The 17,185-nt window shown below is 48.0% G+C and overlaps 1 protein-coding gene across 1 annotated transcript in view; it reads left to right on the forward strand.

Annotated features, from left to right (window-relative positions):
* The window catches only part of Srebf2 (sterol regulatory element binding transcription factor 2), a 69,978-nt gene that overhangs the window by 45,272 nt on the left and 7,521 nt on the right, over window positions 1–17,185 (forward strand). Inside the window, exons 11-15 of the mRNA XM_042697991.1 lie at window positions 305–474; window positions 8,982–9,150; window positions 11,812–11,929; window positions 12,804–12,913; window positions 14,258–14,390. Of these exons, the coding sequence (XP_042553925.1) occupies window positions 305–474; window positions 8,982–9,150; window positions 11,812–11,929; window positions 12,804–12,913; window positions 14,258–14,390 (700 nt within the window). The remainder of the gene's footprint in view (window positions 1–304; window positions 475–8,981; window positions 9,151–11,811; window positions 11,930–12,803; window positions 12,914–14,257; window positions 14,391–17,185) is intronic.

Below are 17,185 nucleotides of genomic sequence, written 5' to 3' on the forward strand. Positions count from 1 at the left end.
TTTTCCATTACCTCCCCGAAGTGCTTGGCCATGCTGCTGACACTTTTGAGTCCTGTACAAGGATCAGCAGTCCTGACCACTCCCATTCTACAGAGCCTTGTGGCATGCCCTGGCCGTGCTGTGAGGGACTGCAGACAGGACCGCATATCTTGTATGGTATAGAACCTGGGGTCAAATCCGAGACTGTCTTCTCACAGCAGTCGCCTTCTTTCTGTGCTGCGTACACTGTAGCAGATTACCAGGAAAGCAGGGAAGTGTCTGGTTTGGAGATCTATCCACATTAGTGTCTTTCTGTCTGCCCTAGGGAAGCTTCCAGCGGGATCTGCCTGTTCAGATGTGCACATGGCTTTGTGCGCTGTAAACCTGGCTGAGTGTGCTGAGGAGAAAATCCCACCAAGCACTCTGGTTGAGATCCACCTGACAGCCGCCATGGGGCTCAAGACCTGGTGTGGAGGCAAGCTGGGCTTCCTGGCTGTGAGTACCTACCTGTCCATTACTTCCACACCCCTGTTGAGCACCTTCCACAGCCAGGAGCTAAAAATCAGTGTGGGCCCCATCCTCAGGTGGCCCACCATTCCACGAATTCTTACAGTAGTGAATAAAACCGATCAAGATCCTCTCCTCTTGGCTCTAAATCTTTACAAGGACATTTTGTTGCCCTAAAGTAAGAAGATTGGTTCAGAGATGTAATGAGATTGCTCATAGGGATTGATATTCAATTATTCCTTCGTGGAGTTTGTGATAATATATCCTATTTTTTTTTAATTTACTCAGAAGTATTTATTGGGTACCTTGTATATAACACAGCATTGTAGATCTAGAAGTAAAACCAGTGCTAGCCAGGTGTCAGGAGCTCACTCACTCCTAGCCAGTCAAGAGTCTGAGATCTAAGGATTACAGTTTGAAGCCAGCCCAAGCAGGAAAGACCATGAGACTCTTTTCTCCAACTCACTACCAAAAAGCTAGAAGTGTATGTGTAGCTTAAGTAGTACAGTGCTAGCCTTGAGCAAAAATAGCTCAGGTACAGTGCCTAGGCCCTGAGTTCAAGCCCCAGGACTGGGGAGGGAAAAAGGGAATGAAGGAAGGAAACCAGTGCTTATCTGCAAAGAGCTCTGGTCAGACCTGCATTGGGACATGAGGTTAAGAAGTGCTTCCTGGACCTAGCTACTCAGGAGGCTGAGATCTGAGGATCGGGGTTCAAAGCCAACCCAGGCAGGAAAGTCTGTGAGAATCTTATCTCCAATAAACCACTAGAAAACCAGAAGTGGCACTGTAGCTCAAGTGGTAGAGTGTTCGCTTTGAGCTGAAGAGCTGAGGGACAGTGCCCAAGCCCAGAGTTCAAGCCCCACAACTGACCAAAAAAAAAAAAAAGAAGTGCTTCCTGGACTGGGAAAGTGGCTCAGTGGTAGAGCGCTTGCCTTGCATACATGAGGCCCTGGGTTTGATTCCTTAGCACCATATAAGCAGAAAAAAATCAGGAAGTGGCGCTGTGGCTCAAGTGGTAGGGCGCTAGTCTTGAGCTGAAGAGCTGAGGGCAGCGCCCACGCCCAGAGCTCAGCCACATGACCAGAAAAAAAGAAAAAAAGAAGTGCTTCCTTTGCATCCGTCCAGGCACTAGCCTGGGGCACTAAGACTAATGCTTGGTTATCATCTAGTTATCATCTTGTTCACAGTATCTGCTGACTGTTTACTTTCTCTTACTCTAACCAAAACAGACACTTTTTACCCAGTGTCCCACTTTGCGTAGACTGCTGAACACATTAGGTATGTTCAAAGTGGAATTATCACGTGTCCTTCTATTTCCATTTCTCATTTATGAGAGCGATAAGTGGAGAACAAAGAGGAGTGTGCAGGATGCTAACATTTGCAAAGTGAATTGGGATGGTCTAGGTGACAAAAGGCTCAAGGAAATCGTGTTTTTTCTGTGGCCATAGATGCTTTGATTCTGTTAGCTACTTAGTAAATACCTATTGTGGTCCAGGCACTTCCAGAGTGGGTAGTACAGGGAAGCATACAGTCTGGTAAAAATCCAGACAGGAGCCTGGGCTTTCAAAGTACAACGTTTATAGAGAAAAAAAAACGTACAGGGGCTGGGAAGGTGGCTCAGTGGTAGAGCGCTTGCCTTGCATGCATGAAGCCCTGGGTTCGATTCCTCAGCACCACATAAGCAAAAAGAAAAAAGCCGGAAGTGGCGCTGTGGCTCAAGAGGTAGAGTGCTAGCCTTGAGCTGAAGAGCTGAGGGACAGCGCCCAGGCCCAGAGTTCAGGCCCCACGACCGGACCCAAAAAAGAAAAAGAAAAAAATGTAGTTAGCTGGCTCAGTCCTCTAATCCTAGCTACTCAAGAGGCTGAGACCTAGAGGATTTCAGTTCAAAGCCAACCTGGGAAGAAAACTGCAAAACTCCATCTGTAATTAACCAGCAAAAATGCTAGAGTAGAGGTGTGGCTCAAGTGGTAGAACACCAGCCATGAGCAAGAAAGCCAAGCAAGAGACTAAGGTACTGAGTTCAAGCTCCAGTACACACACACACACACACACACACACACACACACACACACACACACACACACACACACACACACACACACACACACACACACACACACACACACACACACACACACACACACACACACACACACACACACACACACACACACACACACACACACACACACACACACACACACACACACACCCCCGCTGGGGGTTGGCGGGGCAGCTTGATAAATTTTCACAAAGTGAACATACTCTGGTAACAACAACCAAGACAAAATGAATGTTTCCAAAAAACTCCTTCATGCTTCCCCTCTGTCCTCTCCACCTTCCTGTCCCCCCACCAAGGTAACCACTACTTTGAATTCTGTCACTGTACTATAATCTGCCTATTTGCTTCTATAAACTTCTGCTCAGTAACTTCACAAAGTCAACAACCCACCTAACCAGAAGATAGACCAAGAACTAAGACTTTAGAAGCCTCCCTTGGGCCCTCTTGCAAGTCATCAAAGCTGCGCCTTCCCCAAGTTCCCCAGCCAAGGTTAATTACTGTCCTGATGTTTACTTGACCTTTATGTTAGGGGAGTCAGACAGTATGTACTGTTTTGTGTCTGCCTTGTTTTTTTCCTTTTATTTATTTGCCCTGTGTCTTACCTCATTTTGCTCAGTGTCATGTGTAAGATGAGTGTGTATGATCACAAGGAGTCCCAGACTTTTCATTCTTGTTGCATTACTGTAGTGTTCCACCACATGGTTAAATCACTGGAGATGGACTTGAGAGTTGCTTCCGGTTTGGGGTTGGTATAAGCACTCTGCTTTGAGCAGCCTATACACATCTTTTAGGAAGGGCCAGTTCAAAAGTGGTGACCATTTCTCTTCCGCAGAATTGCGACTTCACATTGCCACCAAACATGGTCATCTTAATCTTTGTAGAGTAATGAGTGGTATTGAGCACCAGTTCATTGTGTTTACTGGTAATGTAGATGCTGTCTTATAAAAACCCTTTTGAATGGGCTGGGAAGGTAGCTCAGTGGTAGAGCGCTTTCCTTGCGTGCATGAGGCCCTGGGTTCAATTCCTCAGCACTACATATGTAGAAAAAGCCGCAAGTGGCGCTGTGGCTCAAGCGGTAGAGTGCTTGCCTTGAGCTTGAAGAGCTGAGGGACAGCGCCCAGGCCCAGAGTTCAGGCCCCACCAGCAAAAAAAAAACAAACCTTTTGAAGTCTCACCTGTATTGACTGCCTTCTCGTTGCTAAAACTCTTTATTCTGAATGTGATGACCCTTTAGTGGATATATGCTTTGTACCACACAAGCAGCCTGTGACTTGTCTGTTCCCCTTCTTATTATGTGTTGATAAGCACAAGTTCCTGACTTTAATGAAATTCAGATGATTAGTCTTTTCCTTTGTTTTATGCACTTTGTGTCCTGTTTATAGCAGGTCTTTGTTCTCCATACAAACTGTAGGTTTTACTCTTCACACACATCCTTAATCCATGGAATTGATTTTTGTATGAATTGGATATAAGGATACAATGTGCATTTTTTTTTTCCCATATGAGTATCTACCTGACCTAATCACCTATTAGTTTAAAAAAAAACTGTCCTTTTCCTACTGTACTGAGTAGCATCTTTTTTCATAAATCTAGTGTCCATGTGTGGTGGATCTGTTACTGGGCAGACTATTCCACTTATCCCTTTGACACAGCCCAAGTGCACGTGTGTGCACGCTCTCGCTCTCGCTCGCTCTTAATCAAGACAGGGTCTCAAATTCAAGATCCGCCTACCTCAGCCTTCCAAGTGCTAGTATTTCAGGCTTGCACCCCCAAACCCAGCGTGATTCACCTTGCTATGTAGAAGTCAGTATACCAGCTTTAATAATGATTATTTTACTCTACCTTGTCCCTAAAAGCCAGAGGCTTGGTAGGCACTTGTAGTCCCAGTTACTCAGAAGGTTAAAATGGGAGGATCACTTGAGCCCTGGCGACAGAATAAGACCCCATCTCGGAAAAAGAAAAGAAAATTGTCCCTTATCCTCTGAACCCCTCAGGAGATATTTTGTATGTCTGACAAACTATGAGTAGTTTAATATGTGTTTCCCCAGAACTTTTTTCCTAAAATATTTATGTATGTACATTATAATTTCTTACCATATGTGATGGATTATACCATAAACCCTGATTTGCCTCTTCTCAACCTCATGGTAGATCTCTGGCATCTTTCTTTGTAGTAGTTTTATGCTGCAGAGGTAGTTGCTGCTGCTAAGGGATATATGGGCTATTTCTAGTTTTTCCTGTTGCACACTGCACCATACAGAGATCATCTTTGCACAGTCTTTACCCACCTCGATGAGAATTTCCTCTAGAGAGGGTGATGTTGAGTCAAAGGATATAAATATTTGAAACTTTTAATAGCATCACCTAATTTGCATCGTAGGTGAGAGGGGGAGGGAGAACAACTGATGTGGCAGTTGATTGCCCTTTCTGTTCACTCTGCTAAATTAAGAGACTAGACGGTGTGTCCCTAAAAAGAGGAGGCTTCAAATTTGGATAGATAGATTTAACTAGCAAATGAGCCAGGTGGTAAGGGCAAGAGGAGGGCTGGCCTCTGAAAATAGTTTAGACCAGAAGGTTCCAAACTTTCTAGGTTCGTGTCATTGTTGTTGTTTTTGGTTTATGGGTTTTGTGGGGAAGGGGTTGGAAGGGTTGGTTATTTTGTGACAGGGTCCTGCTATGGTCAAAGCTGGCCTGGGACTTACTATGTAGATTAAAGTGATGTCAAACTCATGATCCTCCTGCTTTTGCCTCCTAAGGCTGTATGTGACATCAGGTTTTTATTGTGCCCTAAGCCAAAAAATACCTTACAGCTTTGTCTATTGTTGTCAGTAGTTAGAATATACTTATTGGAGTAAGTATTCATAACTTCACAGCTTAGTAGCCATTTGAAAAAACATACATGAAGTTGAAAGAGGAAGCTGGGCACCAGTGGCTCACGCCTGTAATCCTAGCTACTCAAGAGGCTGAGATCTGAGGATCGCAATTCAAAGCCAACCCAGGCAAAAAAAATCTGTGAGACTCTTGGTTTGTTTGTTTGTTTGGGTCATGGGGACTGAACTCGGCCTAAGCGCTGTCCTTCAGCTCTTCAGCTCAAGGCTAGCGCCCTACCACTTGAGCTACAGTGCCATTTCTGGCTTTTTCTGTTTATGTGGTGCTGAGGAATCGAACCCAGGTTCTCATGCATGCAAGGCAAGCGTTCTACCACTGAGCCACCTTCCCAGCCCCTGTGAGACTCATATCTACTAAAACTACCAAAAAAGTAGAATGTGGAACTGTAGCTCAAGTAATAGAATGCCAGCCTTACACACAAAAGCTCAGGGATAGCACTCAGGCCCAAAGTTCAAGTCCCGTACAGGCAAAAAAAAAAAAGGAAAAGAAAAGAAAGAAGAAATAATAGTTGATGCTTACTAAACATGATTACTTTCTAAAGGGATCGAGTAGCTCCTGAGCACTGACCCTCTCAGGCCTCAGGCACACATTGTATGCCGACACTCGCATTCTTGTTCCATGTAGGTATTCACACCATACTTGCTTTTTCACCTTAACAACCCCCAAAAACTCTGCTGCACCAGGATATGATGGGTAGGTAGCTTGGGCTCACTTAGACGCCATGAACCACATGACTCCAATTTCAGATATCATTTGGCTGGTTCCCTGAACACTTCACTACGGCGTACCTTGGCACACAGCTTGAGAACTGTAGGGGGTCACGGCCTAGAGTTCAGACTGCCCTGGAGTATTGGGTGGCTGTTGGGGTCTAGGTGGATCTGGGGCTCCTGCCATGGCCTCTCACATCAGGCAGTCAGCACATGCTACCCCAGCTTAAGAGAATTCTGGTGTGTATAAAATGTAAGGGAAATTTTTTTAACGATTGAGGAAATCATTAAAAAAACTATGTCATGAAAAATAAAAAGTTTTTATAATTTCCTTCACAAAAACCAGACTACTATTCCCTATCCCACGTTTATGTCTTACTAGTTCAAACTACTAACCTCCAAGTTTTTCTTTTTTCAGAATTCAGCTCAAACTAGACCTGTACTAGGGCTCAAGGCCCTGAGCCCCCTACAATAACAAACAAATCCTCACAAGGCTCAACTAGAGAGTCGGAGACAGGAGGATCACAAGTTCAAGGTGCCTGTAATCCTAGCTATTCAGAGGCTGATACCTTAGGATCAAAGTTCAAAGCCAGCCTAGGCTGGAAATAAACTACAAAAAAACTGGAAGTTAAGCTTGTGGCTCAAGTGGGAGTGGTAGCTTTGAGCAAACGAAGCTCTGAGACAGTGCCCAGACCCTGAATTCAAGCCCCAAGATTAGATAGATAGATAGATGATTTCCTAATGGCCTCTTGTTCCTTTTGCCCTATGACCTAGCCAGGTTTTGTTTATGCATCTTGTTTCTAACATTTGAGCCCTTCTGAGATAACATTGATGCTCCATTTATCCTGGAGCAACCACCAACTTTCCTTGTTGGTCAGGCTGTGGAGCAGGCTGTCTTTGGGAATAGATTAGAGCCAACAGCTAGGGCAAAGGTCCCAGATTTGCACCTCCCTCCCTTCTCTCCGTCACATTCAGTTGCAGTTCTCCCCCGGTTATTACCATTCAGGTTCAGGGGATGCTTTGAGAGTTGCTGGGTGCCTCTCTACTTGTTCTTCAGCATCCTACGCTCAAAGTGGAGGGAAGACTGTACCACTGGCCTGTGATTCGACCTTTAAGTAAACTGTCCCGCTTGTCCTGGAAGCCTCTGTCAGAATATCAGAATGTGAGCCGGGCGCTGGTGGCTCACGCCTGTAATCCTAGCTACTCAGGAGGCTGAGATCTGAGGATCGCGGTTCAAAGCCAGCCGGGGCAGGAAAGACCGTGAGACTCCTATCTCCAATAAACCACCAGAAAACCAGAAGTGGCGCTGTAGCTCAAATGGTAGAGTGCTTGCCTTGAGCTGAAGAGCTGAGGGACAGCGCCCAGGCCCAGAGTTCAAGCCCCACGACCGACAAAAAAAAAAAAAAAAGAATATCAGAATGTGTGTGTGTGTCTATAGAGCAGTCTCAGTAGTTTTCTCTCAGATTCAGGCAGCTGTCTCCAGGTTCCCCTGGAGAGAAAGTCTTCTCCATCTGCCACCTTGAATGGTTGAGCTTTGGCTGTGCTATTTCTAACCCTGACATTCAAGTCTTCTGAGGCCATTACATTAGCTGATCACTGCTTAGAGCCCAGAAAAGGTCAGAACTATAAGACTACCAGACCATGAGCCGAATGCCCTCATCACAGATGCAGTGGCTGACGTGGAAGGGATGGTCCTCGGGCTGTGCTAGCAGCCCCTGCTCTGGCTCCCTGAGCCCCATCTGTACTTCTTCCTTCCTATCCTCCTCTGCTCAGCTCTGTCCTCAAAGTGGCCTGTGTTGGATAGTTTTTCAGCCTAGAAAATCTGATTTTTTTTTTTTTTCTTTTGCCAGTCCTGGGCCCTGTCCCTGAACTTCTTTTGCTCACTTGAGCCACAGCGCCACTTCCAGCTTTTTCTGTTTATGTGGTACTGAACCCAGGGCTTCATGCATGCTAGGCACATCCACTAAGCCGCATTCCTAGCCCCAAATCAGGAAATTTTAGAATAGAGGTATTTACATTGCACTTTCTAAAGCAAGTGATGGACCGACCACATTGTCCCTGCTGTCTCACTGGAGCCCTGGGCTCGTTAGGCTGCAGGTGGCAGAGGGTTCTGGACTTAGGGGGCACTGACCCGCAAAAAGCCTTTGAAAGTCCCTTGGTGGTCTCTCCTCAATGGCAGGGTTCACGCAAGGAAGGCTGGGGGATTTCTGTGGAGCTGCCCTTGCAGAGGTGGCATGTGCGCATGCCTGTGTGTTCTGGGGCAGACCTCCCAGCCATGCTTGGTGCCAGTGCTGCCTGCTGGGACACTGACCACTGCCCCCCTCCCATTGTTCCAAACTCTTTATCCTCAGAGCTAAGAGAACTGAAAATATAGTAAATAAAAATATAAATAAATTTGCCTAGAAATACTTGTCAAAGGTATGATTTAAAATGACATGAGAGTGAGGCGCTGCCGGGCTTGGACACTTGCAAGGCTGACTTAAGACCCTTCCAGGTTAAGCAGCCCCCACCCCCACCCCCCACTCTGCAGGTTGAATGTCAGCAGGTCAGGACTGGAGGCTGCAGGGCTTAGACAGGCCTACCAGCTCAGTGTGAGGCAGGGCCTCTGATGTCCTTTGAACAATGACTGAACTGCCATACCTAGCAGGGTCCTGAGAACAGAGCTACTTTCCCTAGTTTCTGTGGTGGGAGTGCTTCTATAGAACCCATTTGGGTTCTGGCCTCCAGTGATCCCTTTTTCCCAAACTTCTGAACTGTCCCCCTGGTACTGCCTCTACTGACCCCGAGATCTTACAGCAGCCTCTGCCAATGAAGCTCTTGTCCTTGTCCTTCCACAGAGCTACTTCCTCAGTCGCGCCCAGAGCCTGTGTGGCCCTGAGCACAGCACTGTACCTGACTCCCTGCGCTGGCTCTGCCACCCCCTGGGCCAGAAGTTTTTCATGGAGAGAAGCTGGTCAGTGAAATCGGCAGCCAAGGAGAGTCTATATTGTGCCCAAAGGAACCCAGGTGAGAACACCTTCACTACTGCTCAGAACTGCCTATGGCCACAGGAGCTACCCCTGCTGCAGGTCTCTGTGGACCAGATACAGAGACTCAGGTGTCCCTGACTTACTTAATCCATTCAAAAACCAAACCTAGCCGCTTGTGGCTCACTCCTGTAATCCTAACTACTCAGGAGGTTGAGATCTGAGGATCACAGTTTAAAGCCAACCCGGGCAGGAAAGGCCATGAGACTCTTATCTCCAATAAATCACTCAGAAAACAGGAAGCAGTGCTGTGACTCAAGTGGTAGAGCGCTAGTCTTGAGCTGAAGAGCTGAGGAACAGCGTCCAGGCCCAGAGTTCAAGCCCCATGACCGACAAAAAAAGCAAACTATGGGTTCCAGTGGCTCACGCCTGTAATCCTAGATACTCAGGAGGCTGAGATCTGAGGATTGCAGTTCGAAGCCAGCTTGGGCACAAAAGTCTGTGAGACTGTGATCTCTAAACATCAGAAAGTTGGAAGTGGAACTGTAGCTCAACTGTAGAACGTTAGACTTGAGCAGAAAACTCAAGGACAGTGCATACCTGCCTGAGGTCAAAGCCTGGTCATCTGTCTATGGCTGAGCTGCATTTCCAGCTATGCTTGCTTGGACAGTTGAAATAGCCCAGTGCCACACAGGGTGAGCTGTGATTAAGTGCCAACTGTATTCGTAGCCCTGGTTCCAGGCACTCTGGAGACAGAGGGTGTGTGGGGCTTGCAGTTTCCTGGCCTCTGGGCGCATTGGGAAAGCAGAGGACGTGTATGGAGCAGTTAGGGAACAATAGGTGGCAGGCAGTTGTCAAGTGCTCAGAGTAGTGACAGGGACAGGGCTCCAGGCATTGGAGAGACATGCTGGCTTGCTGTCCCTGGCATTTGATAGTGATTAGAGTTGACTTGCCCTGCCTCGGAGTGGCACAGGGGTGGACTCCGGAGTGGTGGGGTGGACTCAGACTGAGCATTCCGTAGCTTTCTGCTTCCGGCCGTGCTTGCCCCACTGAACAGGGAGCTTGTGGGGAGGGGAGTCACGTTGTGCAGCTATGAGGAAAGAGGGGGTGTAAGCTTTGAAGAGGTTTGCTGTATGTTGTTGGTTTTTTTTTTTTTTAACAGCTATGGCTCGATATAAGAATTTATGTGTTGGGACTGGGAAGGTGGCTTAGTGGTAGAGCGCATGCCTTGCATGCAGGCCCTGGGTTCAATTCCTCAGCACCACATAAGCAAAAAGAAAAAAGCCGGAAGTGGCGCTGTGGCTCAAGTGGTAGAGCGCTAGCCTTGAGCTGAAGAGCTGAGGGACAGCGCCCAGGCCCAGAGTTCAGGCCCCACGACCGGACCCAAAAACAAAAAAAAAGAATTTATGTGTTGTTGTTTTTAATAACTGTTCAATGTCAAAAAGTTGAAGGATGATGCCAGGCACCAGTGGCTCATGCCTATAATAGCCTAGCTACACAGGAGGCTGAGCTCTGAGGATCCCAGTTCAAAGCCAGACTGGGCAGGAAAGTCCATGAGACTCTTATCTCCAATAAACCACCAGAAAACCAGAAGTGGCACTGTGGCTCAAGTGGTAGAGCGCTAGCCTTGAGCTGAATTGCTGAGGGACAGCGCCCAGGCCCAGAGTTCAAGACCCACGAACAACAACAACAAAAAAAAAAAGTTGAAGGATGAAAGCAAAAGCAGTCCTTGTTCCTCCCACTGCCAGCTTGTTTGCAGCATAGACTTCCCCATCCTGGTCACACCTCTTGGAGTTCCCAGGTCCAGGTCCTGTCCCATGGAAAACCGACAACATGCGTAAACCTCCCTCCTCCTCCTGGCAGAGCAAGGCCCACATATAGCCTGTGTAATCTGCCATGTATGGGCAGAGGGGAGTGGTGGTGATGCCATGGTTTGGGCCTTCCCATGAGTCAACTCTCACAAGCACTCAGGGCCCCTTGTCTCCTCAGCTCAGCTAGAGCCTTGCTAATCACAGGTTCTGTGGCCAGGCTCTGGAAGATAAAAGAAGAGATTCTTCATTGTTTCATTGTCAAGAGCGTAGCAACCACCACTGTAGCCCTTCTTTTCTTACCTGGCTATTCTCCCTAGCCATAAAGACAAGCCACAGCCTCTGAGACTTGAGGTTGTATACACATACTCATACTCGCTCTCTGCTTATTTATCAGGGTTGTTGTGTTTTGTAGAGGAATTTGATCCCTATTACAAGGCACCACTGTTTCTTAGATTTTTCTCTCTTTCTTTTCTTTTCTCCATGAAGATAAAAGTACTAAAGAGCTGGGCACCAGTGGCTCACGCCTGTAATCCTAACTACTCAAGAGGCTGAGATCTAAGGATCGCGGTTCAAAGCCAGCCCGGGCAGGAAAGACCGTGAGACTCCTATCTCCAGTAAACCACCAGAAAACCGGGAGTGGCGCTGTGGCTCAAGTGGTAGAGCGCTCGCCTTGAGCTAAAGAGCTGAGAGACAGTGCCCAGGCCCAGAGTTCAAGCCCCATGACCGGAAAAAAAAAAAAGTACTAAAGTATTCATAAATAAGACCCATAGAGTGTTAGCATTGAACCCAAGGCCTCACAGGTGCTAAATTTGCCACCAAGCTACATCATCAATGCTAATGTGGCTTGGAGAGAACACCCATTTAACCCTCGTTGCCTTTCTCTTCCTTAGCTGACCCCATCGCTCAGGTCCACCAGGCTTTCTGCAAGAACCTGCTGGAGCGAGCTGTGGAATCCTTGGTGAAACCTCAGGCCAAGAAGAAGGCAGGAGACCAAGAAGAAGAGAGCTGGTAAAGTCCCCAGGCCCTGCTCCCTTTGTGTTTATTTCTTTTATTTCTTTTCTTTTGGAGGGGGGGGGTTCGGTTGTAGGGCCTGAACTCTGGGCCTGGGTGCTGTCCCTCAGCTCTTCAGCTCAAGGCTAGCGCTCTACCACTTGAGCCACAGCACCACTTCCGGCTTTTTTCTTATGTGGTGCTGAGGAATCAAACCCAGGGCCTCGAGCATGCAAGGCAAGCGCTCTACCACTGAGCCACCTTCAGCCCCCTTTGTGTTTATTTCTTAAAGCTAGAGCCCAGGTGTAGACCCAGCTACCAAGTAGAGCCAGTTGTTGGAGTAAGTCAGGAATCTGGTGAGCCGCTTTGCCTTTTGGAATAGAGAGAGAGTGACCTGTTGAGGAGAGGAGGTAGGAATGGGATACCGAGATTTCAGCAGAAGACAGACAGCTCTGGTCCAAATACATCTGGACTCAGCCCTGGAGCATTTTTGGTTGACTTATTTTTTGAGATGGGGCTCCCTCTGTAGCTCAAACTGGCTTTGAACTTGTGATCTTTCTGCCTCAGTCTCCCGTAGTTACTGAACATGGCCTTTCCATCACAGAATTAGACCCAGGAAGCAGAGCACTGAGGGATAGGACAGCTGTGCTAGGAAACTGTATGAGAATATGCTGGGGGGGGGGGCCTCCTGGAGGAAGGTGGGGTGTCAGTGATAGCCCAGAGAACGCGTGGAAGGGGAAGGTAAAGGCTGGTGGTATGTGCGGGCAGCGTTGCCTGTGCCTGGGGTGTTGTGAACACACAGCCAGAAACAACTGTTGGGTCTTTGAACTGGCAAGCTAGACCACTAGCTCATTAAGTGTAATCTCTGCATTTTACTCTCTTTCCTTTGTAGTGAATTCTCCAGTGCTCTGGAGTACCTGAAGTTACTTCACTCCTTTGTAGACTCTGTGGGGTTTGTGACCCCACCATTTTCCAGCAGTGCTGTATGCAAATCCGCCCTCGGTGAGCATCCGTGGATCCACACTCTAGAGGTGTTCTGTCCTGTGTAGGTCTGGGGTTTGTTGGGTATACACGGAAGCATCTTCTGTGGTCCCAGGTTTGTATTTATGGCCTCCAGGTAGCCCAACCCACAGCTAGGCGGCCTGGGCAACATTCCAGGGGACAGCAAGTAAGTAAATATCATCTCTAAGCTGCTATCAGGGTGACAGCATATCAGCAGCCACCTCTCAGGCTTCTAAGACCCTGGAGCATGAAAGTGCCAAGCTACCCTCTGCCCACTCTCCTGGGGAAGGTTGGATCCCAGCTTTGAGCACTGACCTGTGATTACTTCAGTGTGGGAGATAACGTGTTCTCAGACCCTTTCTCACATGACATTGCCACTGGCTTTTGCAATATCACTGGGGTCACAATTTAGCAATTATGCAAACTGAGGCTCAGAAAGAAAAAACAACAAAATACTCCAAAGTGAACGCTGCTCCAGAGACTTTGAAGACACTAGCCATCGTGGTTGTGTCCAGCTCTTAAAAATAATTATAGGATCCTAGCTACTTAGGAGGCTGAGATCTGAGGATCACGGTTCATAAACTCTTATCTCCAATTAACCACCAGAAAACCGGAAGTAGCACCATGGCCCAAGTGGTAGAGTACTTGCCTTTGACTGAAGAGCTCAGTGCCCAGGCCCAGAGTTCAAGAAGCCCCGTGACTGACAAAAAAAAAAAATTATGGGTAGGGCTGGAAGGGTGACTATATTACAAGTACCTGCCTGCTTTCCTGCTTAGTAATTCTTGGTTACTAATAATAATAGTAACAAGGTAAAATTCTAAGATGATTACAATGGACATTTTTGTTACACTTTCTATTCAAGCCAATTTCTTTGTTTTTGTTTTTGTCGGTTATGGGACTCAAACTCAAGGCCTAGGTGCTGTTTGTAAGCTTTTATGCTCAAAGCTTATACTCTGCCACTCTGATACCTCTACTTCCATTTCCGGTAGTTAATTGAGGATGAGAGTCTCATAGGCTTCCTGCCCAGGCTGGCTTTGAACCTTGATCCTCAGATCTCAGCCTCCTGGGTAGCTAAGGCGTGAGCCACCCAGCACCCAGCTCAATTCCATTTTGATAGAATACAAAAACAGGATTATTAGGTTAGTAGGAGTGAAGACCTTAAGGCTCTTGACAGATTTTGCCAGACACTATCCAAAAGCTGGTGGAAGTGAGTGCTTTCACCTGAGTTACCATCTCTAGAAGGTGAAGATGCCATGCGCCGTGTAGGTAGGGGTATAGCAGTCATGGGCTCCACCAAGCTGGCTCTGCTGGGGCTAAAGTATGTTTGCTACTGTCCCCTTTCAGGCCCAGACGTCATCTGTCGCTGGTGGACATCTGCGATCACCATGGCCATCAGCTGGATCCAAGGGGATGACGCTGCTGTGCGTTCACATTTCACCGAAGTGGAGCATGTCCCCCGGGCTCTGGAAGTGACTGAGTACGTAAGCATCCTTGGCCACTACTCTATTTCTCTGTAGAGGAATCCTGTATAAGCCACTGAGAGGAAGCAGGAACATGTGGCCACACTGGAGTGGAGGAGGATGAAAACTGTATGGTAGGAGAGAGGTTGAGGTAGAGGAGGGGGCCGAGGGCACCCTGGAAATTCAGGCTATCTATGCACGTGTGCATAGCTCTGCCCAGCTCAACTGTCATTCCAGCTGCTGTCAGCATCTCTTCCTCCTCCCCCAGTTTCTGTGTGACCACAGGCTATGGGAGACATGAGGGCAGTGTGGGGCTGGGAAGGTGGCTCAGTGGTAGAGTGCTTTCTAGCATGCATGAAGCCCTGGGTTCTATCTCTCAGTTCCACATACAGAAAAAGCCAGAAGTGTCGCTGTGACTCAAGTGGTAGAGTGCTAGCCTTGAGCACAGAGAGGCTCAGGAACAGTGCCTAGGTCCTACGTTCAGGCCCCAGGACTGGAAGAAGAAGATAAAAAGATGTGAGGAGGGCAGTGTGAGTCCTGCAAGTCAGAGGCTTCAAGCAGACGCAGCTGTGTGTGCGGCTGTGGCACAGGCTCCGCTCCGGGATTGTTTCTGGGCTCCCTTCAGCCATCTGCCCCTGCCCATCCACCTGCTTTCCTAACTGAACAACCAGGGGCACAAGGCCCAACCAAAGAGCTCTTGACATTCCTCCTCAAGACTTACATCTGCACCCGCCAGGCCCTCAGCCATGGGCACCTGGGACATGCTGCCTGTTTCTGATCAGACACAGTGCTGAGAATGCTACATGGTACAAAGGCCTGCGGACAGGGTCCAGGCCTCAGAGCCAAGGCTGGCCCCTTACAGAGAACACAGAAGGGATCTGATCAAAGCAGGGTGAGCCCTGAAGTAGGTCTAATGTCCCAATTTTATGTAGCCCCATTTTATTTCTTTATTACTAGGAAGATGACTACAGAGGGGCTACAGTTGCTCTTATAAGAGTACATTTCTTTTTTGGCACCCCTTCCCTGGTATTTAGCCCCACATTTTATAGCTCCCTGTTGAGCTAGCGGCCCCCTGCCCCAGGCCTGCCTTGAGCCCTCCCACCTAGGGTTGTCTGCTGGGCTCCCTGAGGTTGTCTGAAGCTACGTCTCCTCTCCGCTGCACAGCCGCAGCTGACAGCCAGGATGCTCCAGTGGGCTCCCCCACCTCCCTCCCGCCCGGGTGCAGTTATACCTGCCACTCCTCAGGAAGTCCGGGCAGGAAGCCTGTGGCCCAGCTTTGTTCCCTGTCCTCTTCTCTGCTTAGTTTCTCTAAATGCTTAACACGAGACTTCTGGGAGAATAGTCTTCAGAGAACAAATAATGGGGCTATTTTAGTCAGCTTCTGTTGCTCTTAAAAATCCTGACAAAAACAACTCATAAAAGCCAGGCTGCAGTGGCTCTTGCCTGTAATCCTAGCTGCTCAGAAGGCCGAGATCTGAGAACCGTGGTTCAAAGCCAGCCCAGGAAGAAAAGTCCATGAGACTCTTAACCAGCAAAAAACTGGTTAAATGTAGCCCAAACATAGAGTGCCTAGGCCCTGGGCTTAAGCCCCAGTACTGGCACACAAAAAAAAAAACAAAACTTTTTTTTGTTGTTGTTGTTGTTTTCTTTGCCAATCCTAGGACTTGAACTCATGGCCTGGGCACTGTCCCTGAACCTATTTTTCCTCAAGGCTAGTGCTCTACTACTTGAGCCACAGCGCCACTTCCAGCTTTTTGAGTAGTTTATTAGACATAAGCGTCTCATGGAGGCTGGGAAAGTGGCAGTGGTAGAGTGCTTGCCTAACATGCATGAAGCCCTGGGTTCGATTCTTCAGTACCACATAAACAGAAAAAGCCAGAAGTAGCACTGTGGTTCAAGTGGTAGAACACTAGCCTTGAGCAAAAAGAAGCTCAGAGACAATGTCCAGGCCCTTAGTTCAAGCTCAGGACTGGCATAAAAAAAGTCTCATGGAATTTCCTGTCCAGGCTGGCTTCAAAGCGTGATCTCAGATCTCAGCCTCCTGAGTAGCTGGGATTACAGGCGTGAGCCACTGGTGCCCTGCCCCTCAAAGGTTTTATGAGGGTCAGTTTGGGTTCAGTTTCAGAGGTTCCAGTCCATGGCCACTTAGCTTTGTGGCTTGGAAACCCTAGTAAGGCAGGACATCGTGGTGGGACAGAGCTGCTCTCTCTATGGTAGCCAGGAAGCAGAGAAAGACAGGCAAGAAGGGGCCAGACTCAAGATTTACCATGGACCTACCTCCTCCAAGCCATACCTTCTAGGGCCTATCACCTCCCAGTAATGCCAGATTATGACTATTGGTGCATTAACCCATTGAGTATGTTGAGCCGTCATGATACAATACTTCCCCAAAGCACCATCTCCGAACATGGCCGTGGGGACCAAGCCCTCAACACTCGAGCCCTCAGAGACATTTTCTGCCCAATGCAGTAGCCAATGCCTTCATCACTATAGATAGTGTGGGGCTCTGGCCAGTTTTTTTGTTTTTTGTTTTTTATTGTTGTTGTTGTTTTGTCAGTCATGGGGCTTGAACTCTGGGCTTGGGCACTGTCCCTGTGCTCTTCAGCTCAAGGCGAGTGCTCTACCGCTTGAGCTACAGCGCCACTTCTGGTTTCCTAGTGGTTTACTGGAGATAAAAGTCTCATGGACTTTTCTGCCTGGACTGGCTTTACACCGTGATCCTCAGATCTCAGCCTCCTGAGTAGCCTAGCTAGATTACAGGCCACCAATGCCTGGTTTGTAGCCACTTTTATACAGAGGAGAAAAAATACAA

This window comes from Dipodomys spectabilis, unplaced genomic scaffold (assembly GCF_019054845.1).
Source record: "Dipodomys spectabilis isolate Male_0828 unplaced genomic scaffold, ASM1905484v1 ptg000230l, whole genome shotgun sequence".
Classification (NCBI taxonomy): Eukaryota; Metazoa; Chordata; class Mammalia; order Rodentia; family Heteromyidae; genus Dipodomys; species Dipodomys spectabilis.